General features: G+C 48.8%; 2 protein-coding genes across 4 annotated transcripts in view; both read left to right on the top strand.

Moving 5' to 3' along the window:
- Nucleotides 1-27,099, top strand: part of MYL9 (myosin light chain 9) — a 183,149-nt gene that overhangs the window by 37,242 nt on the left and 118,808 nt on the right. The gene's annotated exons all lie outside the window — the stretch shown is intronic.
- Nucleotides 4,385-25,684, top strand: TGIF2 (TGFB induced factor homeobox 2). Of its 3 annotated transcripts, none has more exons than XM_053573581.1 (3): nucleotides 4,385-4,550; nucleotides 8,993-9,218; nucleotides 22,948-25,684. In XM_053573581.1, exons 2-3 carry the CDS (start codon nucleotides 9,027-9,029, stop codon nucleotides 23,467-23,469), a joined length of 714 nt encoding a protein of 237 aa, XP_053429556.1. In that variant the 5' UTR covers nucleotides 4,385-4,550; nucleotides 8,993-9,026; the 3' UTR covers nucleotides 23,470-25,684. The 3 variants fall into 3 exon arrangements, with proteins under 3 accessions (XP_053429556.1, XP_053429555.1, XP_053429557.1); XM_053573580.1 differs by having other exon boundaries at nucleotides 4,413-4,643; XM_053573582.1 differs by lacking the exon at nucleotides 4,385-4,550 and adding an exon at nucleotides 5,202-5,234.

Genomic DNA, 27,099 nt, shown 5'->3' on the forward strand with positions numbered 1-27,099 from the left:
ACCTGTGGCTCAGTGAGTAGGGCATCGGCCCCATATACTGAGGGTGGTGGGTTCGAACCCAGCCCAAGCAAAATTACAACAAAAAAATAGCTGGGCGTCATGGTGGGTGCCTGTAATCCCAGCTACTTGGGAGGCTGAGGCAAGAGAATCACCTAAGCCCAAGGATTTGGAGGTTGCTGTGAGCTATGACAGCACAGCACTCTACCAAGGGTTAATAAATGAAATTGTCTCAAAAAAGAGAAAAAGAACTTTTCCTTTGTCTTCACGACTTGGCTAATCAGTTGTTGCAAGAGGCCTAACTTTTGGCCTATCTTAGCTTTAGACACGCCTTCATCACTGAGCTTAATCATTTCTAGTTTTTGATTTCAAGTGAGACATCTGTGGCTCTTCCTTTCACTTGAATACTAAGAGGCCATTGCAGGGCTATTCATTGGCCTAGTTTTAATACTGTTGTATCTCAAGAAATACAGAGGCCCAAGGAGAGGGAGAGGGACCTGGGAACAACCTGTCAGGAGAACAGTGAAACACACACAACATTAATGAAGTTTGTAATCTTACATGTGTAGTATATGGTAGCCCAAAACAATTACAATAGTAACATCAAAGATCACCGTTCACAGATCAACCTCACAGATACACTAATGAAAGTTTGGAATACTGTCAGAATTACCAAAACGTGATATAGAGACACAAAGTGAGCACATGCTATTGAACAAATGGTACCTACAGACTTGCTCAAGGCAGGGTTGCCAAATATTTTCAGTTTGTAAAAAATAAAAATTGAGATATCTTCAAAGCTCAATCAAACGAAGTGCAATCAAATGAGGTATGCTTATATCACAAAGATTTGTTATTTCCACAGATGAAAAAATAGAAGTTAAAAAATTCTGGATAATTTGGGGGAGGTGTCCGTGGCTCAAATGGGCAGGGCGCCAGCCCCATATGCCGGAGGTGGTGGGTTCAAACCCTGCCCTGGCCAAAAACTGCAAAAAATATATATATATATATATATATATATATATATAGGATGATTTGACTAAATCACCTGGCTGGTAACTTCAAATCCCAAGTGGCATAGCCTTTCCACATGTCACTGCTGCCCAAAGCCCTCAGGTCACCTAGGCTATGGACCTTCTAACCTCAAGCACACAGGCAGGCACTCAAAATTAAATAAGGATATAACTAACAATTAGAAGAAAGTTAAACACAGTGTGGTTGACCAACAAGACACAAGACTTTTCAGAAGGAAGATGTTGATAAGTGGCAATCCATATTACATGAAAACGCAGAACCTCCTAAAGGCCAGATAGCCTACACCTTAGATGCAGATCTCCACCTGCTTAGCCTCAATTACCCAGAGCTGAGTCACCTGACCCCATCCCACCCCCTCTAATCTTCCCAACTCTCCTCAGCTCCTGTCAAGAACCGGCCTGGGACTGCTACTGCCCTACTGCCAGAAGAACCCCTAGAACCCCTACTGCCCACACTGCCAAATCTCAATTCCTCACCCAGGCCTTCAAGGCCCTATCATCTGACCAAATCCAATTGTTTCCTGAATTACTTTCTCTGGCCTTTGCTGGACCACTTCCCTGTACTCCACAGAACCCTATCTTCTCCTTTACACTGAACCTAGACTTGGCTCATCTTGGTTTTCAGTGAATGCTGGTGGTACCTTTGCCCATTTCCATTAAAAGGGAAGTGGCTAGCCTTTCTAAAAATAAAAATAGATTTACACGGCCTCCATTTACAACCAATGCAATCGGGCGGCACCTGTGGCTCAAAGGGGTAGGGCGCCAGCTCCATATGCTGGAGGTGGTGGGTTCAAACCCAGCCCCAGCCAAAAACTGCAAAAAAAATAAATAAAACCTATGCAATCAAAAAAAAAAAAAAATAAACAAAAACCTGTGCAATCACCCAAAGGATCAACATGGAGTCCCCTATCCAAGAGCCTCTGATATGAATTTTTTCAGTACGGAGTCAGGGAATTGACTTATAGCACCTGAGCAGCCAGCTCCTTCCTCTCCTAACACACCCCTGAGCTTCCCCGAGTCAGGACCAATGGCTCACTCTCAGACAAGTAAGTATCTTTATTCCCAATTTCTTCTTCAGGAGGCAGTTGGAGGAGGAACTTCTTGCAATATTTTCTTTTAAATTTAGAAAGTGGGAATATGTCAAAATTGGTTAAGAGAAAAGTAACAATAAAATAATTACCAGTCAGAAGAAGTTTTCCCATGAAAAGTTCTCACCAACTATGTCCAAAGTCCTATTCAGCTGGGACACTGTACAATACCAATAAATATACCTAAGCCAACCCCTAACGCACACAGACTTACCCCATCATAACTGGCCCACTGCAGGGAGGTCCCAGAGTTGCTCTAATCAGCTCCTAGAGAGGTGCAGTTGGCAGTTGTTGGCAATTTTCCAAATGAATAATTCTGCAAAGAACAATCTTATGTAAGCATTTATCTTTGCTGTGCAGCTATTTCTCAAGACAGATTCCTAGAAGTGGAATTATTGGATTGGAAGATGCACTCGTCTTAAATTCTGATATTAGCTGAGAAACTTCACATTGTCATTCTCAAACTCTGTTTTTAGGCTTTACCTGCAGAACTTGTTTTATGATGCAAAATCCTCATACACTCTCTGCCTTCCTCCTATCCTCTGGAGGAAGTTTGCAGAGTCTCCAGAAGCTGCTTTGTTATGCAGGGGACTATGCTATAGCCCAAGGAGAGGAAGCCATGCTCCTTTTCCACCATCTGATCTAGCACAGACTTGGAAACACTGGCTTAGGGGGCTGTCAATAGTCAAAAATTATGGTGATGTCTCTGGTCTCAGACCCAGGTTCCCACTAAGGGCAGAATCTGGCTCTCACGCACATACAAAAACACTTAATGTGGAGTCCAAGCTCAGTAGCCAGTGACACAAGCTCAAGTGGCTACACTTCCATTTTACCCTCCAGGCTCCTCTGTTCTAATGCAAGCTCTCTGACCCAAGTGGCCAGAGCATAGCTGGTTTTACCTTTCTTACCTAAGATTCCTCAAGCCTCCCCTTTTCTAACAAAAGGATGTGGATGGAGAACCATTTGGCAAAAAATTGGTTTTTGCTGCCACTCTGGGCCTGTTTCCCCATGGGTGAAATGGAGAGCACTGGGCAGTGCAACTGACGTTTGGGGGTGCTGCTGTGAGGAGAATGACATAGCCAACTAGGTTCTTGGCATTTCCAGGGAAATCTGGCTTCAATGGGGAGGCCAGGTGTATCTTAATAGTTATTTATCAGCATTCTGATGAGATTTAGGGCCTGTTTAAAAAATCAGATTTTGCTCCAAGTCCTCCATTGGTAAAGTGCAATTAAGACCAAAAGCTGTTGATTTCCAAGCTCGGACCCTAGATACCTGGGCCTAGATGAGGAAAAAAGACCCAGAAAAGGCAGGTTTGAGTTAGGCATACTTGTTACGGGGCTGTGGTACCTACCAGGAGCAGAGAACAGGGTAGGGAGTGCTGACAGGGGCAGGGAAGGCTAAGGAGAACACATGAATTGGGTACAACGGGCAGAACAGGAGCAAGAAACCAGTTAGGGCCGCTGGGAGCTGAGGTCTGCCTCCAGTCAAAGGCCAGCCACAACAGGGTAAGGGGCAGGCTCCGTGGACAGACCAACCTAGAATGAATGAGACTGGTTGACTGTGTAACAAAACCAAGTCCAGAACGCTTGTGGCTCAGGAGTAAGCCAGTGACTTATAAAAAATGCTACAGGGCGGCTCCTGTGGCTCAAAGGAGTAGGGCGCTGGCCCCATATGCCGGAGGTGGTGGGTTCAGCCCCGGCCAAAACTGAAAAAAAAAAAATGCACCTACCCCATACCCCGAGGAAAACAGCTCGGCCGCTTTGACCTCAGCGCCCCATGGGTGCTAGACCGTGTGCTTGGGGAGTAAGCCTGAGGCAGTCTCCTTCCCAACTCTACAGGCCCTTGAGGGCAGAAAAAGTGTCGCATTGTGGGCCCTGTCCCTTACCAGATAAGGGTAAATCCTCGGACTAACTGGGCCTCAGTTTCCCCTCGATGCAAAGCGAGCAGTCGCACCGCCGGCAGGAGATCTGGTTGAAGGAGCTAACTCACAAAAGTCAGAATTTGCATTATTTCTCTCTAGGTAACGGCCCCCATCCCCAGCAAGGAGCACACAGTAGGCGCTCCGGAAATGCGCTCCAAAAGGAGGAACAGGCACTTCCTGCCCCCAAGCCGACTCTCCCGAGCCGCCGCTCCCACCTCTCCTCTCTGGAGGCCATGTGGCATTCCTGAGGGTGGGGGTGGGCGCAGGAAGAAGGTGCCCTCCCGGCCCCGCCCCTCCGGGCGCGGTGGGCGGGGCGAAGCCCCTGGGCGCCTAGGGCCCGCCCCGCGGGGGGTGGGCGTAGCTCGACGCGCTCCTCACAAAGTTTGTTTTCTCCCTCCGCGCGGGTTGGGGAGGGAGAGGAGCGCGCGGAGGGGAGGAGAGGGGATCTGACGTCAGGCCGCGAGGTGCTTTCCAGCCGCGAGCTGTCAGGCCGAGTGTCAGGCCCGGCAGGTACGCGGCGCGCTCCTCCGGCGCCCTCCGACCCCTGCCTGGACGCCCCGCACAGAGCCTGAGGCCGCGTGGACCCGAAAGCCGCTCGGAAAAGTCAGTGCGGGGCGGAGGAGGGGGCCAAATAGGGGTGGGGGGCGCGCGGACTACTTGGAAAGTTTCTTTTTCTCGGTCGGGCGGGGGAGGGGGCGTCGTCCTGGCGCGTGCGATTGTGGGTGTGTGACCTCGGGTGTGTGAGTCGCGACTGAGGTGTGCTGGCGGGGCCGGGGGAGGGGGGTTGTTCCAGCCACCGGAGGAAGCTCGCTCGAAACCCCGGTCTGGGGGCCCAGCTCCCTAGGATCCCACCCTGGGAGAGGGCCGCTCACACCCCAGAACGGAGTGAGCGCGCGGGGGGCGGGTTTGTTTGGTTTCAAAAGTGCACGTTGCTAACCGCCGGCCGGCCCCCCCCGCGCCGCCGCGGAGCCGGGGAGGGGGCAGCTGAGAGTGACAGCTGGGGGTGGGGGCAGCGAGAAGGGCCCGGAGCAGGGGGGGGCTGGGGAGCCCGCGCGAGTTCCCCTTTCCTTTGGAACAAAGGAAAGTCTGTCTCCGAGGCATCTGTCACTCCCAGGCGGGCCAAGGGAGCGGGGCGCGTGGGGCCCACGACCCAGAGAAAGTTTGTGCGCGCCGGGACCCTCGGACAGGCCGAGGGTGAGCCGAGCCTCTCGCAGGGGAAGCGCGCAGTCGCCTGGGCAGGGGGCGGCCAACATGGAGTCTGGGCGCTGGGCTGAGGGGGGGGGCGGTGCGGAGGTGGGAGCCCAGCCCCCTGCCCTCCCCTCCCCCTCCGGGCCGAGTTCGGAGCACAAAGCCGAGCGCGCACGCTCGGCCAGCCCCTCTCCCCGAAGAGTCAGCCAGCGCCGAGCCGACGGGGAAGGGGGTGGGAACCAAACTTTTTCCTGCCCCGGGACAGACACGTGAGTTTTCTTTCTTCCAGAGCCCCAGCCTCACCGGGATTGCGGACCCGCGGGGGAGCTGTTGCGCCGACTCTGCCCTAGGGTACGGGGGTGGGGGTGCAGGCGCCCCGAGCGCCGGCCTATTCCTCGCCGCCCCGGGAGCCATGTGCTCCGACTCGGTGTGGGCCGCGGGGGAGGTTGCGCGCTTTGTGTGAACTGCTGGGAATGCGAGCGTCAGTGCGCGGCCCGGGGGAGTGTCGGGGCTGAGCTAGGAGAGTTGTCAGAAAGTTAGTGCCGGAGTAGCTGCAGGTGGCGTCGTGGGAGTATGTGGGAGGGTGCACTGGGTTGTCTCGAGGGGGTGCTGGGGCATAGGCCAGTTAGGGAAAGAACCGATGGCTAGTGTGATGACGTCCCTGTCTGAAAGATAGGGGGTAGGTGGATACAGAAGCGGGGCTAGTTGTACAGCTCTCAGTTGCTCATGGTAGGTGTGAGGTTTGTGAGCTCTGTGTGTGTTGGATGTCCCAGTGAAAATCCCGGGGCTTCTAGGGCTTGAGCAGTGCGTCGATGCCAGTTATCAGCGTGCTGTTGTGTGTCGTGTGAGTGGGAGCCTGGGCGTCTGGGTGGGAAACCTCCCAGACTGTAGACAGACCTGGGGTGCAGGATACTGAAGGGTCATCCTCTGGGCCCATCCCAGGAACCCTGCAGACTGGGGCTTGGCTGACAGCCAGGGTGGAATTTGTGCAGATAACCTTAAGTAAACTTCTCTCAGCCTGTGGGGGCTTCATCCCTGAGCCCAGATCCAGCTGCCCTGGTGGCCTGGAAATGTCTGACCTCAGAAAGTACCCTGCCAGTGGTGTTCTCTGAGGAGTGGCACCTCAACTAGTGCCTGTCTCACCTCCTGGTGGCCTGGCTGAGACCCTTCCCTCGAAAGTCTGGCCTAGCGGGCCAAGAGATCTGGGCTCAGGCCCAAATAGAGGAAACAAAACCTGGGAGATGCCAGAGTCTGCTGGCCGCCTGCTGGCAAGCTGTTAAAAGGCTGAGAAGGGAGGGGCCTTGAGATTCTGGCATTGGCTTGACCTAGAACTTTTGCTTTTAAAATGTAAATCTGTTTTGCTTGTGTGAACAAGAACTTTGTCCTGAGATGAACAGCTGGGTTGGGTTATCCACAGAAAAACCTTCATTTGACTGTGAAGTGGGGACTCAAGCCCAGAGAGGGGAGGACACTTGATCATGGTCGCACAGCCAAGTAACTGGAGGGTAGGGCAGGGACCAAAGCTTGGTCTTCTTGTTTATTCCTGAGGGACTGAGTCTATGACCAGGCCACAGGGCCTGACAAAGGGGAATATCCAAGAAACAACTGGTAGGGATGACTCACCATTCTCTGCAAGGTACATAGTAGGTACTCCATAAATTTTTAATTATATAGGACCATGGTGTTCCATACAGTTTTCAGACTTATCACTGGGCCTTGGGAGACCTGGGAGACAAGAAGACATAGATCCCCCAAGGCATCTGGGAGGAGGCAAAGAGCCCAAATCCTACTTTTGTATCATGTTCTGGAGTTGGATTTCTTTTTTCAGGTAACAGCTTTATTGAGATATACCAGCAATTCACGTGGCATATAATTTATGCATTTGAAATATATACATCAGCAGTTTTTAGTATACAGTATAACCGCCATAGTTGACCACCTTTGACCTAATTTTTGTAGATGCGACACATAACCACATGTGTTAATACAGTAGGCTTAGTTCCTTATGTTAACCAGTTTATTACAGTCTCTTGGGTAGTCAACTTACAGAGGTTCTACTGTATGTACAACTATATTCAACTTTAGGACGATTTTCCCCCAAAAAGAAACCCCACACACTTTTTTCACTGTTCCATCTCCTAGGCCTTAAGTAAGTGCCAGTCTACCTTCTTCTGTCTCTATACACTTGCCTATTCTGGACATTTCAGGACAGATAGAATCATAAAATACGTGCGCTTTCCTGACTATCTTTTACTTAGCATAATGCTCTAAGGGTCCATCGTGTAGCACTCATCAGGACTTTACTCCTTTTTGTGGCAGAGTAATACTCCATTGTAGAGATAAGCCCCATTCATTTGTTGTTGTTTGTTTGTTTTTTGAGACGGAGTTTCGCTTTGTCGCCCTCAGTAAAGTGCTGAGGCATCACAGCTCACAGCAACCTCAAACTCTTGGGCTTAAGCAATTCTCTTGCCTTCAGCCTCCCAAGAAACTGGGACTACAGGCACCCACCACAATGCCCGGCTATTTTTAGAGACTAGGTCTTGCTCTGGCTCGGGCTGGTCTCAAACCTGTGAGCTCAGGCAATCCACCCAACTCTGCCTCCCAAAGTGCTAGGATTACAGGCATGAGCCACTGCGCCCAGCCCTGTCCATTCATTTATTGATGGACACTGGGTTGTTTGTACCATTTGACTGTTAAAAATAACGCTGTGAACATTTGTGTATGAGGTTTTGTGTGGACACGAGTTTCTCTTGGGTAGATGCTCTCTATGAATGAAATCACTGGGTTGCATGATACTCTGTGTTTAATCCCGACTATATCTTGAATGGCTTTCTTGATATCTCTCTGTTTCTTCATAGAAAACGATGATGAGGGGCGGCGCCTGTGGCTCAGTGAGCAGGGCGCCGGCCCCATATACCGAGGGTGGTGGGTTCAAACCCAGCCCCGGCCAAACTGCAACAAAAAAATAGCCGGGCGCTGTGGCGGGCGCCTGTAGTCCCAGCTACTTGGGAGGCTGAGGCAGGAGAATCGCCTAAGCCCAGGAGTTGGAGGTTGCTGTGAGCTGTGTGATGTCACGGCACCCTACCCAGGGCAATGAAGTGAAACTCTGTCTCTACAAAAAAAAAAAAAAAAGAAAACGATGATGAGGCAGGCCCGTAGCTCAGTGGGGAGGGCTCCAGCCACATACTCCGAGGCTGGAGGATTCAAACACGGCCTGGGCCAGCTAAACAACAACTACAAAAAAATATCTGGGCATTGCAATGGGCACCTGTAGTCCCAGCTACTTGGGAGACTGAGGCAAGAGAATCGCATAGGCCCAAGAGTTTGAGGTTGCAGTGAACTGTGACGCCACAGCACTCTACCAAAGGCAACATAGCGAGCTCTGGCTCGAAAAGAATAGAAAATGATGATGATAGCAGTTTCTCCCTACAAGGGGCCTGTGAGGATTAAGTGAGATAGCATAAAGTGCTCAGTACAGAGCACAGAAATCAGTAGACCTCAATGGTAGCTGTAATTATTCTAATCCTTTCCTGCTTATGAATGAGTTGTTTCAGTGTCACCTTCCAGCTCCATTCAGTGGGGCACTTTTAGACTCATCCTGTCTAGCTCTCTCAGGTTCTGGTATGACTTGAGACTTTAAATCACAATTCCCCGGATTCTGGTGTCTTAGGCTCTAGTAATGCTGAGTGTGTTTGGAGACTAGGAAAAAGGTGAGAAGCAGTACAAGGTAATGATGTTCCCTTCCCCTGCTTTACTTGTCTCAGGCTTGCCCAAGGTCCAGCCTAGCAGCTCCACACCATGTCAGACAGTGACCTAGGCGAAGACGAAGGCCTCCTGTCTCTGGCAGGCAAGAGGAAGCGCAGAGGGAACCTGCCCAAGGAGTCCGTGAAGATTCTCCGGGACTGGCTGTACTTGCATCGCTATAACGCCTACCCCTCAGAGCAGGAGAAGCTGAGCCTTTCTGGACAGACCAACCTGTCAGTGTTGCAGGTAAGAAAGGGAATCGAGGGAGTAGCGGGAAACCTGGGTTCTGGTCTTGTCGCAGACTTGTCACTGGTTCACTGTGGCTTCGGGCAAGTCACTTCCGTCTCTTGGGGCTCGGTTTCTTCTTGGGTCAAGTGAGAACACCCCTCTCCCTGCCTCAAGGGAACATGATGAATTGAGGTCATTGCTGCAGGATTTCAGACTGTGGAGAGTTCTGCAGAGGCAGGGAACTATTTGTTACTAATTTTAGTGTCATTATTAGAGGCATTTGAAGGCTGTCAGAAGATATTGAGTATCTGAGATTTTGAGATCCGGCCCCCAGCCCCAGAGCAGTGTTTGCACAGGGACTTGGTTGTAGGGGAGTAGATGGTAATCTGCATTGTGTTTAAGAGATAAATTGGGGCCAGGCACAGTGGCTCACACCTGTAATCCTAGCACCATAGGAGGCTAAAGTAGGGGCACTGCTTGAGCTGAGGAGTTCAAGACCAGCCTAAATGAGAGCAAAATTCTGTCTCTACTAGAAGTAGGAAAAATTAGCCCGGCATTGTGGTGCACACCTTGAGTCCCAGCTACTTGGGAGGCTAAGGCAGGGGGATTCTCTTGAACCCAGGAGTTTGAGGTTGCTGTGAACTATAATGCCAGAGCACTCCAAACAAGGGTGACTGAGACTCTGTCTCAAATTTTAAAAGAGAGAGAGAGATAAGTTGAAATCACGGCCAAGGAAAGGGCAGAAGTCAGAGATTCTGAGTTCAAAACACAGTTCTGCCACATGCCTTGATTTCCCCATCTGTAAAGTGAAGGGTCAGACTCCTTCCCCATGACAGAACTCTTGTGAAGAATAGACTTAAAATTGGGTATGAAAATGCTTTGTAAACCTTGTGCATGAGCATCCTCAAAAGACAGTGCAAAGTGGTGTCCCCTTTGAATTATCCCCGTTGCTGACCTGCTGGTGTCTTTGTTCTGTTGTGCTGAGTCAGGATACCTGGGACCAGCACCAATTGCCTCCAGTTTGGCTCTCACCTCCCTGAGGGATACATAGTAGGCCCTCAGCCTAGCCCAGAGTCTCACCCTGCCCCACTCACCCCCAGTGTTCCCCCGTTAATCCACCATACAGTTCTGTGTCTCCCTCCTCCCCTTCCGGCCAGTCCTGTCCTTCCTCCATGAAGAGACATGGTAAGTACTTTAGCCCTTGGAACCCTTGTCACTAGAGTTGCTACTTGGTGGGCAGTGGTTAATTGGAGTCTCTCTACGAAAAACGGTCTGGATTTATAGATCCTGACTCAGATTTCATCTTTTCCACAAATAGAAACCTGGACCTTGGCCAGGTCATTGCCTTATTTGAGCCCCATTATTTCCTCATCTGTAAAAGGGGAGGTGATTATACCACTTTCACAGCACGTAGGGGGAGGGACTGAGCAGAAGAACCTAAGGGTGACTGAAGAGTTAGCCAGGCGAGTGGGTGCATCTACTCCTGTTCTCAACCTCACCTCTCCTCCTAGGTCATGTGGTCTTGGACTGAGCAGCCCACTGGGCCCTGTTCCATGCTGGGCAGACTTGGGTTCCCAGAGAGGAAGCAGACACATTCTTACCTTCAAGGGGTGTCTAGTCTGGCATGAGGGTAGCAGGGCCAATTTGACCACTGATGTTTGTATAAGTGATCGACTTGGGATAGAAGGCAGCACAGCCTCCTAGAAGAGCTGCCCTTAAACTTAGAGGACATAGAGCTGTACAGACAAAAGGCCTCGAGCCTGAGAGCCAGAATTACCTAGACAGCCTCTCAGCCAGTCTCACTTCCTCTAGCATTGTTTTAATCCTTTCTTTTAAACACAGAAGCAAAAATCTGATGATGTCAAGTCCTCAGAATAGAGTCCAAGCTCATCAGTATCATCTCAGTTCTTCCCTTCGTTTGCCCTGGAACCCTTTAGCCTCTAGGCCAGTGATTTTCAACCTTTGTGCTATGAGAGGATCTTAGGTGTACCTCAAAATTATTATTATTTATTTTACTTATTTATTTATTTATTTATTTTGAGACAGAATCTCACTTTGTCACCCTTGATGGAGTGCTATGGCATCACAGCTCACAGCAACCTCCAACTCTAGGGCTTAAGCGATTCTCTTGCCTCAGCCTCCCAAGTAGCTGGGACTACAGACGCCCATTGCAATGCCCGGCTATTTTTTTGTTGCAGTTGTTTAGCTGGGTTCAAACCTGCCACCCTTGGTGTATGTGTCTGGCACCATAACCACTGTACTACAAGCACCGAGCCTCAAAATTATTTTTAAATCATTAATTAAATTATTTTTGAATGGCTCAGTGGCTCAGTGCCTATAGCTCAAGCGGTTAAGGTGCCAGCCGCTTACAAGGGGGTGCTGGCAGGTTCGAATCCAGCCCAGGCCTGCCAAATGACAATGACAGCTACAACCAAAAAATAACCGGTCGTCATGGTAGGCGCCTGTAGTCCCAGCTACTTGGGAGGCTGAGGTAAGAGAATCACTTAAGCCCAAGAGTTGGAGGTTGCTGTGAGTTGTGACACTACGGCACTGTACTCAGGGCAACAGCTAAAGACTCTTATCTCAAAAAATAATAATAATTTTATTTTTGAAAGAAATTGAAAGCTCAGTAAGTGTATTTTTTATTTTCCTTTTTTTGAGACAGCCTCAAGCTGTCACCCTGGGTAGAGTGCCGTGGCATCACAGTCCACAGCAACCTCCAACTCCTGGGCTCAAGCGATTCTCCTGCCTCTGCCTCACAAGTAGCTGGGACTACAGGTGCTTACCACAATGCATGGCTATTTTTTGGTTGCAGCCGTCATTGTTGTTTGGCAGGCCCGGGCTAGATTCGAACCCGCCAGCTCAGGTGTATGTGGCTGGCACCTTAGCCACTTGAGCCACAGGCACCAAGCCTCTCCTTTATTTTTTTTTTTTTATTTTTTTTGTAGAGACAGAGTCTTACTTTATAGCCCTCGGTAGAGTGCCGTGGCATCACACAGCTCACAGCAACCTCCAACTCCTGGGCTTAAGCGATTCTCTTGCCTCAGCCTCCCGAGTAGCTGGGACTACAGGCGCCCGCCACAACCCCAGCTATTTTTTGGTTGCAGTTTGGCCGGGGCCGGGTTTGAACCCACCACCCTCGGTATATGGGGCCGGCGCCCTACCGACTGAGCTACAGGCGCCGCCCTCCTTTTTTTTTTTTTTTTTTTTTTTATCAACATGATTTAAGTGTACCGCAGAAGTTTAAATGTACTGTGACTTAAAAAAAGGTTGAAAAACACTGGGATAGAGTGTGTCATACTGGGGAGAGTGCTGTGGCATCATGATAGCTCACAACAGTTTCAAACTCTTGGCCTCAAGCTATCCTTGTGCCTCAGCTTCCTGAGAGCTCAAACTATAGGCATCTACTAAAATGCCTGGCTCATTTTTCTATTTTTTTTTTATAATTTTTTTTTTTTTTTTTTTTTTTTTTTGTAGAGACAGAGTCTCACTTTACCACCTTTGGTAGAGTACCATGATGTCACAGGACTCACAGCAACCTCTTGCTCTTGGGCTTCCGCGATTCTCCTGCCTCAGCCTCCGGAGCAGCTGGGACTACGGGCGCCCACCACAACGTACGGCTATCATTTTTCTATTTTTAGTAGAGACGGGCTTTCACTCTTGCTGAGAGGCTGGTCTGGAACTCCTGAGCTCAACAATCCTCCCATCTCAGCCTCCCAGAGTGCTACAATTACAGGTGTGCGCCACCACACCTGGCCCAGTATCAACTCCATGTATTTATTAATTTATTTGCCAGCTCTCTTTTTAAAAAAAATTTTTTTTCCAATGGCACAGTGGCTTGTGCCTATGATCAATCCTAGCACTTTGGGAGGCTCAAGCAGAAGGATTGCTGGAGGCCAGGACTTTGAGACCAACCTGAGCAAGACTGAGATCCCATCTCTACAAAGAATAGAAAAACCAACCAGGTGTGGTGGCACGCACTTACAGTCCCAGCTACTTTTGAGGCTGAGGCAAGAGGATCATTTGGGCCCAGGAATTTGAGGTTTCTCTGAGCTATGAGGCCACTGCACTCCAGGCTGGGTGATAGAGTGAGACCCTCTCAAAAAAAAAAAAAGAAAACATTTTTTGTAGACTTGCCTCCCCTTCAAATACTAACTGGAGTCATTTTTATTGTAAACATCACTTTGTGCAAACATAAAACTGAGTAAACTCTGAGGGTGGCACCTGTGGCTTAGTGGGTAGGGCGCCAGCCCCATATACCCAGGGTGGCAGGTTCAAACCCAGCCCTGGCCAAACCGCAACAACAACAAAATAAAAGTAGCCGGGCATTGTGGCAGGCGCCTGTAGTCCCAGCTATTTGGGAGGCTGAGGCAAGAGAATCGTCTAAGCCCAGGAGTTGGAGGTTGCTGTGAGCTGTGACGCCATAGCACTCTACAAGGGCAACAAAGTGAGACTTTGTCTAAAAAAAAAAAAAAAAAAACTAGGTATGGGCAGCACCTGTGGCTCAGTGAGTACCGCGCCGGCCCCATATACCAAGGGTGGCAGGTTCAAACCTGGCCCTAGCCGAACTGCAACAAAAAATAACTGGGTGTTGTGGCGGGCGCCTGTAGTCGCAGATACTTGGGAGGCTGAGGCCAGAGAATCGCCTAAGCCCAAGAGCTGGAGGTTGCTGTGAGCTGTAATGCCATGGCACTGAACCAAGGGCAACAAAGTGAGACTCTATCTCTTAAAAAAAACCTAGGTAAAATCTTTTCTGTTTGTTTTACTTTTGCTCTTATACACAACTATGAAAACAATATTCCAAAGTATGTGAATGTAAAAACAATTCCATCTAACTGTATCATTTAAAATGGCAGATGCTATTTTGCTGACCGCAGCTGTAGTGTGTAGTATGACAGGACTCCCTGGAAGCTGAGTAAGTCTGGAACACCTTAGGCCTGTGGGGACTTTCAAGGAAGGTCTGGCTGCCTCAGAGCATGCCCTGAAGGGAGGGGTTCCAGTGGTGATCACACTGTCTTAGAGTCTTGCTGAAAGTTAAAGGTGTTGTGACTATTTGGGACTCACTGGTGGAAACTATACCATGAATCCCACATCAGCCTCAAGAGCACACCTCTGACAACCCCACGCTGGCCCTTTTCCCCAGTAAATCACCACTTCCTGTACATATGTATTTCTGGGATTTGGCTTTTGTCCCACCTGGTCCAAGCCATTATTGTCTGATCATTTGTCCATCCCCTACTTAAATACCTTAAATGGCTCTTGTCAGCCTAATGACATCACCTTCCCCTGTCTGCACTTGGGGCCTCAGTCTTGGTCCCTCGTGTTTGGGCTACATTGACCACTGCCCCAAGACTTCTCCTACCTGGCAGGGAAGACTCCTGATCCCTAGAGGACAAACTCCCATGTGCCTGGGCTGGGTCAGAACATTGGGTCACTTGACTGTAATTGTATTTTGTTTATTTGTTTATTATGTATTTATTTATTTATTTATTGAGTCAGAGTCTCACTTTGTTATCCTCAGCAGAGTGCTGTTGGCATCATAGCTCAGGGCATCCTCAAACTCTAAGGCACAAGTGATCCTCTTGCCTCAGCCTCCCAAGTAACTGGGACTGCAGGCACCACCAGTGCCCAGCTATTTTTTAGAGATGCGTCTTACTCTAGGTCAGGCTGGTCTCAAACTCCTGAGCTCAGGCAGTCCACTCACCTTGGCCTTCCAGAGTGCTAGGATTACAGATATGAGCCAGTGAGCCACTGTGTCCTGCCTTGTAATTGCATTTTAGACGTCAACATTTTCTGGAAGTGTGGAAAGCAGTGAGTTAGTTAGGTTTATTGCTGTAGCCCCAGCGTAGCTCTGTAAATAATTGTTGAATATGACTATAAAGTGTCAACCCTCAGATCCTCAGAAGTTAGGAAATGTAGTGACTCCTCGATCAGGAAAAACTATCTTAAGTCTCTGGAGGCATATCTTTTTAAATTTCATTTTATTTTTGAGACAGGGTCTTGCTCTGTCTCCTGGCTTAAAGTGCATTGGTGTCATCATAGATAGCTCAGTGCAACCTCAAACTCCTGGGCTTAACCAGGCCTCCTGCTTCAGCCTCCTAGAGTAATTAGGAGTACGGGTGTGTGCCACCATGCCTGACTAATTTTTCTATTTTTCTTAAAGCCATGGTCTCACTCTTGGTCAGGCTGGGCTCAAACTCCTGGCTGCAATCAATCCTGCCATCTTGTTCTCCCAGAGTGCTAGGATTGGAGGTATGAGCCATGGCACCCAGCTTCCTATATTTCACTTTTTACCTAGGACGTTTTTAAATATCCACAAAAGTAAGAGAATATTACAGTGGACACTCGGTACCAATCACATGGCTTCAACAAGGATCAGGTTTTGCCAGGCTAGTTTTCTCTCTCCCTGGGGGCCTCTCTTTTGATTGTCCTCTTTAACCCGCCCAGGAGTGATCTCATTAGCAAGTCAATGAGTCATTTAGCTAACTGGTTTGCTGGTACTTGCCTGGGGCTAGGCAAGGAGTCTTTTGTGAAGGATTTTCACAGGTCCCTGTGACACCGTCTAAGCCCAGTTCATTAGTTGGACTAGATCTGTAGTTCTGAGCCCCATTCCTTCGCTCTCACATTGGCTGGGGACATACTGTATGCGAGGTCCAGTGCTCTGTGCCGGAAGCATAGTGGTAGACGAAAGGCATCTCCCATTCCTTCATTACTGTCAGGTCTCCTTTCAAATGCATCCTGCTTTGGGAAGCCTTTCTCAGAAGCTCATATCTAAAGACTCCCACACCTTGACAGGGCAGCTGTCCCTTGGTTAGGACAAGAGAAAGAAGCCTGGCTGTGTGGGAGGAGGAGTGCCCTGGCCTGCCCCCCGTGGCAGCCAGTGATTATCTCTACGTCCAGGGCCACTCATTCTCCTCCTCTTCTTGGCTCTAAAGCTAGCAGCCTTCTAATTTCCTCCCACGGGCAGTCTCTGTCTCCCCATCTCAAGGCCTTTTGTCTGCGTATATATTTCTTGAGCTTCTGTGCAAGCTTTTTTTATTTTGAGACAGAGCTCACTTCGTGTCACCCTGGGTAGAGTGCGGTAGTGTCACAGCTCACAGCAACCTCAAACTCTTGGGCTTAAGCCATAAGTTAGCTGGGACTACAGGCTTCTGCCACGACACCCGGCTTTTTTTTTTTTTTAAAACAGAGTCTCACTTTGTCACCCTCAGTAGAGTACTGTGGCGTCACAGCTCACAGCAACCTCCAGCTCTTGGACTTAGGTGATTCTCTTGCCTCAGCCTCCCAAGTATCTGGGACTACAGGCACTGCCCAACACCTGGCTATTTTTAGAAATGAGGTCTCTCTTTGGCACAGACTGGTCTCAAACCTGTGAGCTCAGGCAGTCCACCCACCTTGGCTAACCAGAGTGCTAAGATTATAGCCGTGAGCCACCGCGCCTGGCCCTTCTAAGCTTTTTTTGCTTTTTTTTTTTTTTTTTTTGTAGAGACAGAGTCTCACTTTATGGCCCTCGGTAGAGTGCCATGGCATCACACAGCTCACAGCAACCTCCAACTCCTGGGCTTAAGCGATTCTCTTGCCTCAGCCTCCCGAGTAGCTGGGACTACAGACACCCGCCACAACGCCCAGCTATTTTTTGGTTGCAGTTCAGCCCAGGCCAGGTTTGAACTTGCCACCCTCGGTATATGGGGCCGGCGCCTTACAGACTGAGCCACTTTTTTTTGCTTTTAAGTAAAGTGTTCTGCTTACAAGAACAAATCAAACCAGTGGCCTAAATCCTAGGTTCCTAAGACTGGGCACCCTGACTCTGGATAGCTTGTTTAAAACACACATTCCTGACTCTGCCCCTTGTCCCCACCCAGTGTATAGAGCAGATGAGAAATAACTATTTGACTTTTTTTTTTTTTTTTTTTTTCAGTTTTTGACCGGGGCTGAGTTTGAACCCACCACCTCCGACGTATGGGGCCGGCGCCCTACTCCTTTGAGCCACAGGCGTTTAAAAAATTTGACATTTTTTAAAAATTTAGGTCGGACACAGTGGTCAGGAATTCAAGACCAGCCTGAGCAAGAAACCCCATCTCTACTAAAACTAGGAAAAATTAACCAGACATAGTGGTGGGCACCTGTAGTCCCAGGTACTTGGAAAGCTGAGTTAGGAAGGTCACTTGAGACAGGAGTTTGAGGTTCTCTGAGCTATGATGACACCATTGCACTCTAGCCTGCGTGACAGAACGGGGCTCTGTCGCCAAGAAAAAAAAAAGTGATTCTGATACATGAAGCTGCCTTTGCAAGCACCCGAGTACGTTAGTCACAGCACAGGTGGTGGCGCCATGATGTTTGGGCAAGGCCCCTCTCTGCCTTTACTTCCTTCCCCACTTTCTCTCCATTTTTCACCACTGAAAAGAAATGAAAATGAGGGTACTAGTGTCTGCCTTCATCGGCCACCCTGCTTCCAGCCTCATGGCCTTCATCAGCTTTCTGGTGCCCTTCCCACCCCCGTTTGCCACAGTGATTCCTCTGTCCTTCATCTCTAATGAAAAAAAAAAACTGACAGGGCAGCAGCCTTTCAGATAGAGGCCTGTTCCACGGAGAGATGGCTTCCGGCCCAAGCCTGTGTTCTGCCATATAAATCACAGCGTTTACCTTGGTGTTCTTCCTTCCACCCGCCTGGGTCCTTGAGTGAGGCCAAGTCATAGGCTTTTTCCTGACTTAGGCTTGGGCAAGGCAGGTGGAAGGGGCTGCAGAAATCCTGTTATCCAGCCCTTGCCCAGCCCCCTCAGCTGTGCGTAACTACAGCTGAGAAGACAAAACAGACAGATGCGGGGCTGCCAAATGTTCTGTGGGCCAGGGCAAGTTGCAGGGGAGTGTGTGTGGGGAGGGTGGGGGGAGTCTGTTCTCTGAATCAGCCAAAATAGGAGGTGCAGCTGGGGCGAGGTACCCACACAGCTGCTGGTGTATACCCAGTTCCCTTCTCTGAGACTCTTCTCAACAACACTCATCCCCACTTGGCTTGACCCAGGTCGCTGTGACCTGACCATTTCCCCCACATCCAGGGGTGAGGTGGGAGGTTCAACTCACTCCTGTAGCTCAGGGAGCCGAGGTGGCAGCTGCAGAAGGGGAAGAAAGGATTGAAGCCATATCTGAGCAGGAGCAAGGCCCAGAACCAGGCTATGTATCAGATCCCAGCCTATGACCTTGAGCAGGTTTGTGGACCTCTTTGATCAGACCTCTGTTTCTTTTTTTTTTCTTTTTCTTTCTTTTTTTGCAGTTTTGGCCCAGATTGGGTTTGAACCCGCCACCTCTGGCATATGGGGCCAGCGCCCTACTCCTTTGAGCCACAGGAGCTGCCCCAGGCCTCTGTTTCTTCAGTGGAGATGATTATAGAACCTGTGTCGGGGCTGTTGAGGTCAAATGAGTAATTAGATGTGCAGTGTCCAGAGTAGCACCTGATAGTTTTGTCATGTATTTGCTGTTAGGGTGATGGTGGTTCAGTTGTCCCTTCTGCTTCTCTGGGAAGAGACAGCAAAGCAGTGGAGATTGTAAAGCTAGGAGACCTAGATTTGAATCCCAGCTCTGTACTCAGTGGCTATGTGACTTTGGGCAAGTTTTTCTGTCTCCTTGAGCTCCACTGCTCTTTTTCATACTTAGGGGACACTGCTTTCTGCCTTCCAGTTTATATGCAGATTAAGCATAATGCAGGTGAGATCGCTGGCATGGTTCTGGTATCAGAAGTGCTTTAAGGACAGCGCCTGTGGCTCAGTGAGTGGGGCGCCCGCCCCATATACCAAGGGTGGTGCGTTTGAACCCGGCCCCAGCCAAACTGCAACAAAAAAAAAAAGGTGTTGTGGCAGGTGCTTGTAGTCCCAGCTACTCGGGAGGCTGAGGCAAGAGAATCACCTAAGCCCAAGAGCTGGAGGTTGTGAGCTGTGACGCCATGGCACTCTACTGAGGGTGACAAAGTGAGATTCAGTCTCTAAAAAAAAAAAAAGAAGTGCTTTTTAATAAGTTTGTTCCCTATATTCCACCCAGCTCTTCAGCCACACCTCTCTTTGGTACAACTCTAGTTAGGATTTGTCTCAGCCTGGTCCACCGATGCCTGCTGTTGTGTGTGTACTTGACTACAGTGGAGCACCCCAGAGGTGAAGAGAAACAGATGAGAACCCCAGTAGGCAGGGTCCTTTCTGGCTAGGACGGAGAGGGAGTAAAGGGCCACAGAAGCCTTCTAGCCTGACAGGGTCAGGGGCTTGATACTGTCTTTGGGTCACCTAGGCAAAGACCCATGCCAACTCCAAGCACCAGCTCATGTCATGAGTAGCTGTCCCTTTGACTGGATAGAGGCAGACAGCTATGAGAAGATGGTACTTAAGGGTAGCCCCAGCACAGTGGCTCATGCCTATAATCCTACCCCTCTAAGAGGCTGAGGCAAGAGGATCACTTGAGCCCAAGAGTTTGAGGTCACTATGAGCTATGACACCAAGAGTACTCTACCAAGGGTGACAAAGTAAGACTCTGTCTCAGGGAAAAAAAAAAAAATGATACCCAAGGGCTTGCTCAGATACAGCCAAGAAAGAGGTCTGGTGATAGCCAGGGATAGACACTGAGGCATGCTGGGCATTGCTGTGACCCTTAACAGTGCCCACATGCATGCAGGAGGTCCCCTATACCAACTGGTACTTAAGTACAGGCCCCTCAAGTACCTGTTGAACTAAGAGGAGACATGACTGGATCAGAAGAAGGACCTAGAGCAGTGATTTTTTTTCAACCAGTGTGCAGTAGCACACTGTTGTGCCACGAGAGGATCTTGATGTGCCATGAACATTTTTAAAAATCATTTTTAACTCTTTTTTTTGATCAACGTAATTTAAGTGTGTGGTAGAAGTTTAACTGTAGGTTTAAGTATGCCATTAGATAAAAAAGGTTGAAAAAACACTGACCTATAGGCCAGGTTTGGTAGTTGCTCACGCCTATAATCCTAGCACTCTGAGAGGCTGATGGAGGTGAATTGCTTGAGCTCAGGATTTCAAAGCCAGCCTAAGCAAGAGCGAGACCCCATCTCTACTAAAATAGAAAAATGAGCCTGGTGTGGCAGGTGCCTGTAGTCCCAGCTACTTGGGAAGCTGAGGCATGAGAATCACTTGGAGCCCAAGAGTTTGAAGTTGCTGTGAGCTACTCAACCATGGCACTCAACCCCAGGATAGCAGAGTGAGACTCTCAAAAAGTGGGGTGGGATGGGTGTGGCAGGTACGGTGGCTCACACCTGTAATCCTAGCCCTCTGGGAGGCTGAAGGGGGCAGATTGCCTGAGCTAGAGAGAGACCCCACCTCTAAAAATAGCTGGGCTTTGTGGTGGGGCACCTGTAATCCCAGCTACTTGGGAAGCTGAGGCAAGCAAATCACTTGAGCCCAGGTGTCTGAGGTTGCTGTGAGCTATAACACCATGGCGTTCTTCTAGGAGTGACAAAGTGAGACTCTGTCTCAAGGAAAAAAAAAAAATAACAAGAAAAACACTGATCTAAAGTGTTAAATTTCAATCAAGTCACTGTTGGGACCTCTGGTGAGAAATCAGCCCTGCTCATTTTTGAGTTTAGAGTTCATCACCTACCTTTCACCCCTTCTGTCAGTCCCTTATACCAAACCTTTTCCTGCCTCAGCACTTTGGCCTTTTATGTTCCCTGTCTCCAGAACATTCTTTCCTTAGCTTTCTATATCATTGGGTCTTCCTTTAGGTCTCAGCCTTCCAGACCCCGTCTACAGTAGCTTCTCTTATGTTTGTACACTACCCCATTATTCCTGTCTGTTCCCTTCTGGCACTTCACTGGTGGTTAGTCACCTATTTGTTTCTTGCCTGTCTCCACATCTAGATGGACTGTAAGGCTCTGCGGAGCAGAGTGCATCCCCAGCACCAAGAATCAGGCCTAGCACATAGCAAGTGTTCAGATGTTTGAATGAGCAAGAAGCCTTGAAAAGGAGAGGCACAGAAAGGCAGAAGGGTCCAACTTGACAGTTGTCATGACTATAATAAGCCAGGCCCTGCCCTGTGACAGCCTCAGAATGAAGCAGAGGGGTGACTGCCCAAGGCAAAGGCCCAGACCTGGGGGGATCCCTGGTTGAGGTGGAGTCCTGGCTGACTTTACCAGTCTGAGTTTTAAGTGTTTTCACTGGGAAAGTGGGAGTTAATCAAACTCATAGGGCTGATGTAATTATTAGAAGAAAATTGTGCAGATGTAGAGTGCTTAGTAAGTGGCAGCTCTTGGCAAACTGTTTGCAGTCAAGGATCCCAGAAAGATGCCCAGATGTGTGAGTACCTCCCTGCCTCTCCCACCACACATACAGTTTCTAATGTTTTTTCTTTCCCCCTACTCCTGAGGTGGCAAGAAAGTGATTAGGCAGCTTTTCCACTGTGGTGCCCCCTTCAGTGGAAGGGCAGGTAGGAGGAGGGTTTAGAAAAGCTGATGGGGGGCCGGGCACAGTGGTTCACACCTGTAATCCTAGCACTCTAGGAGGCCAACATAGGTGGATTCCTTGAGCCTGAGCTAGAGCAAGACCCCCTCCCTACTAAATGATGCCATAGCACTCTACTGAAATAAAAAAAGTAGATGGAGATTTTGTGTGTAATAAAAGAACTGTGTTTTAAAACAGGTTTGTATTTATGAGCTTACAATCATGCAGCTAAGCAAGTGTTTTCTACTCTAATCCTTACCTGTTTTTTTTTTTTTAAATAATGGCCAGACAAGCTACTGTAGGATCCCCATGCCTTTAGGAGTGACAAGGGGAAAGAGTGTACATGTGGTTGATCTTTTAGAGCAATGATTTTCAACCGGTGTGCTGTGAAAAATTTTAAAGATCGTTAATTAAATTATTTTGGAAGGAAGTTCAAAGCAGTAAGTATATTGTTTTTTGACTTTTTTTTTTTTTTAATCAATATAATTTAAGTGTACTGCGGAAGTTTTAACTACAGGGTCAAGTGCACCGTGAGATAAAAAAGGTTGAAAAGCACTGTTGTGGAGGGTCAGGAATGATGCCAGGATGCGATGTCTGCTGCCCTTGGTGGGTAAAGGCTGTATTCATACTCTTCTTGAACACTGTTATCTACCCTCGTGGTATCATTTCTTTTTCTCCCACTGACCTGGGAGAACAGAGATGAGTTTTGAATCCATTTCCTCTGCTCTGGCCCTATCTCTAATATCTTACTTAAAGGAGTAGCCATTCCCCAGATGGGATAGAGGATGTTCCAGACAAAAGGAATGTGGTGTGCAAAAGACATGAAGCTATTTAAAAAAAAAAAGACCAAGGGCTCAGCGCCTGTAGCTCAGCGCTGGAGTGCCAACCACATACACTGGAGCTGGTGAGTTTGAATCCAGCCTGGGTCTACCAAACAATGACAACCAAAAAATATCCGGGCGTTATGGCGGGCGCCTGTAGTCCCAGCTACTTGGGAGGCTGAGGCAAGAGAATTGCTTAAGCCCCAAGAGTTTGAGGTTGCTATGACGCCACAGCACTCTACCAAGGGCAATCAAGTGAGACTCTGTCTCCCTCCCAAAAAATAGCATGATAATGATACTCCTTTGTTTTAGACCCTCCTACAGCTCCCCAGTGCCCTTACAACATAGAACCAGGCACTTATCTAATTTAGCTTTCTCTTCCTGCTGTGACCATTTCTGAGGGCTGGGATTGGGTTTGCATTGTTTGTTCCTGGGATGTAGTTTTCCATTGAGTGCACTGATCACAGTCTTTTATATTCATTCCAGATATGTAACTGGTTTATCAATGCCCGGCGGCGGCTTCTGCCAGACATGCTTCGGAAGGACGGCAAAGACCCTAATCAGTTCACCATTTCCCGCCGTGGGGGTAAAGCCTCAGATGTGGCCCTCCCCCGTGGCAGCAGCCCCTCAATGCTGGCTGTGTCTGTACCAGCCCCCACCAATGTGCTGTCTCTGTCCGTGTGCTCCATGCCACTCCACTCAGGCCAGGGGGAAAAGCCAGCAGCCCCCTTCCCACAGGGAGAGCTGGAGCCCCCCAAGCCTCTGGTGACCCCTGGTAGCACCCTCACCCTGCTGACCAGGGCTGAGGCCGGAAGCCCCACAGGTGGACTCTTCAACACGCCTCCGCCCACACCTCCAGAGCAGGACAAAGAGGACTTCAGCAGCTTCCAGCTGCTGGTGGAGGTGGCGCTACAGAGGGCTGCCGAGATGGAGCTTCAGAAGCAGCAGGACCCATCGCTCCCATTACTGCACACTCCCATCCCTTTAGTCTCTGAAAACCCCAAGTAGGCATCTGCCAGCAGGGGTGCTCAAGGCTTGAGCCAGCTGTCCTGGGTTTCCGTTTTGGTTCCCTTCCATACAGAGGGTTTTCTATGGATCACTGCCAAACATCAGGATCATCTCTGTCCAGAGGTCTTCAGCGGGAAGACGCCAATTGGTGTCACCGTACAGTGACAGGGGACCTCTCCTCTGCTAACTCTGCCATTTCTCCAGGCCTCCCCTCAGTGGTGATGCCAAGAGATTGGCAACAGGCATGGTGCTGCTGCTGCTGCTTCTCCAGAGGATTCCTGGGACACCTTTGTTCCAGCCTAGTTTCCAGGGCTGGGCTCAGGAACCCTGCCAAGTTCAGAACTATGCTGGGTCCAAACTGCCCTTGAGCTGTGCCTCTTTCTATCAAGCCAGGTGTGGACATTCCAAGCTCCTAATCGTGAACAAAAGGAAAGAGGAGCCCAGCAGATACAACAGAACTGACTCCAGTTGAATGTTTAGGTTTTTGCTAAACTGTTTATTTTTCTCTTTTTGCTGTGGTTTGCATTAATGGCAGTAGTTAGCCTAGGTGTGGGGAATGAGAATGCATTACATGATGGAATCTGATGAACTAGGAATGACCCAGCACTGCAATTTGGGAGTGTTTTGGAAGGAAGGAGTGCTTTTATTTTGGGGACCAGCTAAATCTCTGCAGTTGTATGTGAAATTCCAAATGTGGTTATATTGTTGGTTTGGTTTACCAAAAAGGGCAGAAAAAAGAAAAAACAAAACCTTACAGGCATTGGCTCTTCTGCATCAGTCACAGAAGGGGATAAAGCCATGGCCAAAAGTCAACAGAGTCTGACTAAACCTTCCAGGTGCAGAGCAGACAGAAAGATGGTAAAACCAGAGAGGTATTCGGTTTTCTTGTTTATTTACTGTATTTAGGGGGTGGGGAAGAGTAAGCTAGACTGAAGCAGTGGATATTTTTTTCTTTAATGTTTTTCCCTTCTTTATTCTCTACTGCTTTTACCCTGCAGCCTGAGTTTTGAATTTCCTAAAGGAACTTGGGGATAGTGAGGCTGGAGTATCACAAACTCCCGCCATCTCCAATTTGGGGGAAGTGAGCCACCTACTGGTCAGGAAGCCTCCCAGTTCCCCAGGGCGGCAGAACTGAGCGGGAAGAAGCAGTGGGCAGTGCCGGCAGCTGCCCCAGGAACTGCCTTCCGAGGTAGTGGGGCTGGAGATGGGTTAAAGCCTGTTTGTTGTGTCTTTGTTTCACTTTTCTTTAGCCTGGAGTTGCAGGGTGCCTACCCTGAGTTTCACCGTTGGTCTTAAGGCGTGAGCCACTGGGTGGGCGCCGCAGTTGGTCTTGTGCTCCTCCCTCACCCTCATTTTTTTCTTTTGCTGTTTCATTGTTGACAGTGTCAACAGCAATACGTCCCATCTTTATATATCCTAAGAAACACTAATCCTAGGTTATTATTAGCCAAAATATTTTTGTTCTGAATAACATTGTTACTGGGCCAAAAGATAGGTCAGGAGCCCTAGCCTTTAGTTTCCTGAAATTGCTGGGCCAGACACAGGAGGGGTTCCTGGGTGTTGACTTGAGGGGTCCGGACAGGAAGAAAGCAGCAACACACATTTTGTCCTTTGTGTCCTGAAGCCTTCAGGGAGGCTCCCCTACTTCTGAGTGGCTTGCCCTGTCTGTTGCTGTGGGAATGGGAATTGATTAGTAAGGAGAAGGAGTTGTGCTCTCTGTGAGTGAGCAAGTTTCTTGGGCTCTGCTTTGCCTTTGGCCTCTTCCTGTGTCTTCTGGTATGCCCCAGGGGGTTCAGGGATCCTTACCCTCCTGAGGCCCAGCTGGGGAAGAATGAGCATGGCAGCCTCAAGGTTAGTTGAAGCTGCTGTTTGCCCAGCCTCTTCCACCCCAACCGTATCTGTGAGCCCAGGTCTGGCGTGCCTGCTGCCGATACCTGTAGGAGGGACTCTGGGGGTGTACTGGGCTAGTGGGGAGGGGATTTTTTTCCCTCCTACAGTGCATTGAGCAGTGGAAGGGGTAAGGGAGCCATGCTGCTGAATTCTGGTTGGCATCCCCCCCAGTGTAAAATGGGGTGTCAGGGTGGGACAGACACTGCTTAGGTTTGGTTGAAAGATAACTGGAGAAGCACAGTTGTCCCATTGAATTGAGGAAAAACTACTGTAAATAACTTGTTTTTGTCTTGTCAAATAAAGTTGTTTTTGTTCTTTTTTTAAGCAGAAACGGGGTTCTTGATTGATCCACTGTGTCTCTGGGAATCCTAGAGACAAAGCTGTCACCGAGTTCTTATTCTGCCTTGTATCTTATTCTCCCTCTAGTAGCCAGCTGTAAGTTTTGTGCACTCTCCACCAGTTTCCTCTCTCCAGCCTCCTTCCAGGCCCCGTTCATCAGAATGTACAGGGGGCATATGCCTCCCAGGTGGGATCAGTTGTCCCTGGGATCTATAGTTAATCCTTGGGATCGCTCAGTGGTAAGCAAGTGGCCTTGGGACAGTTGACAACTTTGTTCTCTTACTGTCTCAGGACAGAGAACATGAGTGCAACATGAAGCCAGCACAAAGAGAAGCAGTTATGAAATGGAGGTTCTAGTGATGTCTGAAACCAGTACCACCTCTAGACTTCCCTATCATGGAAGCTAGTGAATTCATTCCTCTTTTTGCTTAAGCTACCTATAAATGCATTTCTGCCATATTGAAATGACAGTACACTGGTTGCAGCCCAAACTACAGAAACCAAGGTCTGAAACAGTAGTGAACATCAAGTTTTGCTGGGTCTGTCTGGGCTTATGTGATCAATGTTCATTCGTTCTTAATTTTTTATGTACATATACAAAAGTGAGATTGCCCTTTAGGTGATAAAACTGAGTTAACTTGCCTAAACTCATATAGTTGGGGTACGAGGCTGGATAAATTAAGTTTGCAAGCTCATCCTAGAAAAAGATACCACATACCTCTTTGCTGAATATCACTTTTTCTTTTTTTTTCCAATTTTGGCCGGGGCTGGGTTCAAACCTGCCACTCTTCATCGCCCCACTCCTTGAGCCACAGGCGCCACACTATAGTCATCATCAAAGTACTTGTTGGAAAGCTATGCATTGACACCAGCACCTAGTCTACCCTTCAAAGCACTTTTTGGAATGGCCATCAGGGCTATTGTCATAGGAGGCCTGACAATTAAGTTTATGAACTTATCCTAGGAAAAAAGTTCTACATGCACATACCTAGTAGCTAAATATCACTATGGTAACCAAATGGCCATGGGTAGTACTTCAAAGGTGACCATATTCAGCAATGAGGTAATGTAGCATTTTTACTAGGAGAAGTTCATGAACTTAATTGTCCAACCTTGTAAGTATGGAGCTAGGATTTGAGTTCAAGTCTCCTGCTTCAGTGTCACTCTGAAGTCTGCCTGGAATGTATTTGATCTAATGGGCAGTAATATCTGACATGCAGCTGTGTAATGGTGGTATGGAGCTAAGCAAGAGAAGTTTCTTCTGTGAACTAAATCAGCTTCTTTGTGATTTCTCCCCAGTATCCCAGGATTAAGGATGTTCAGTCTCCCACAGGTCACTCTCCTCTGGTATCTGGAGTAGTCTTCCCCACTCAAGACTCCCAGATTAGGCTCAGTGCCTGT

Source organism: Nycticebus coucang, chromosome 21 (genome assembly GCF_027406575.1).
Source record: "Nycticebus coucang isolate mNycCou1 chromosome 21, mNycCou1.pri, whole genome shotgun sequence".
Classification (NCBI taxonomy): domain Eukaryota; kingdom Metazoa; phylum Chordata; class Mammalia; order Primates; family Lorisidae; genus Nycticebus; species Nycticebus coucang.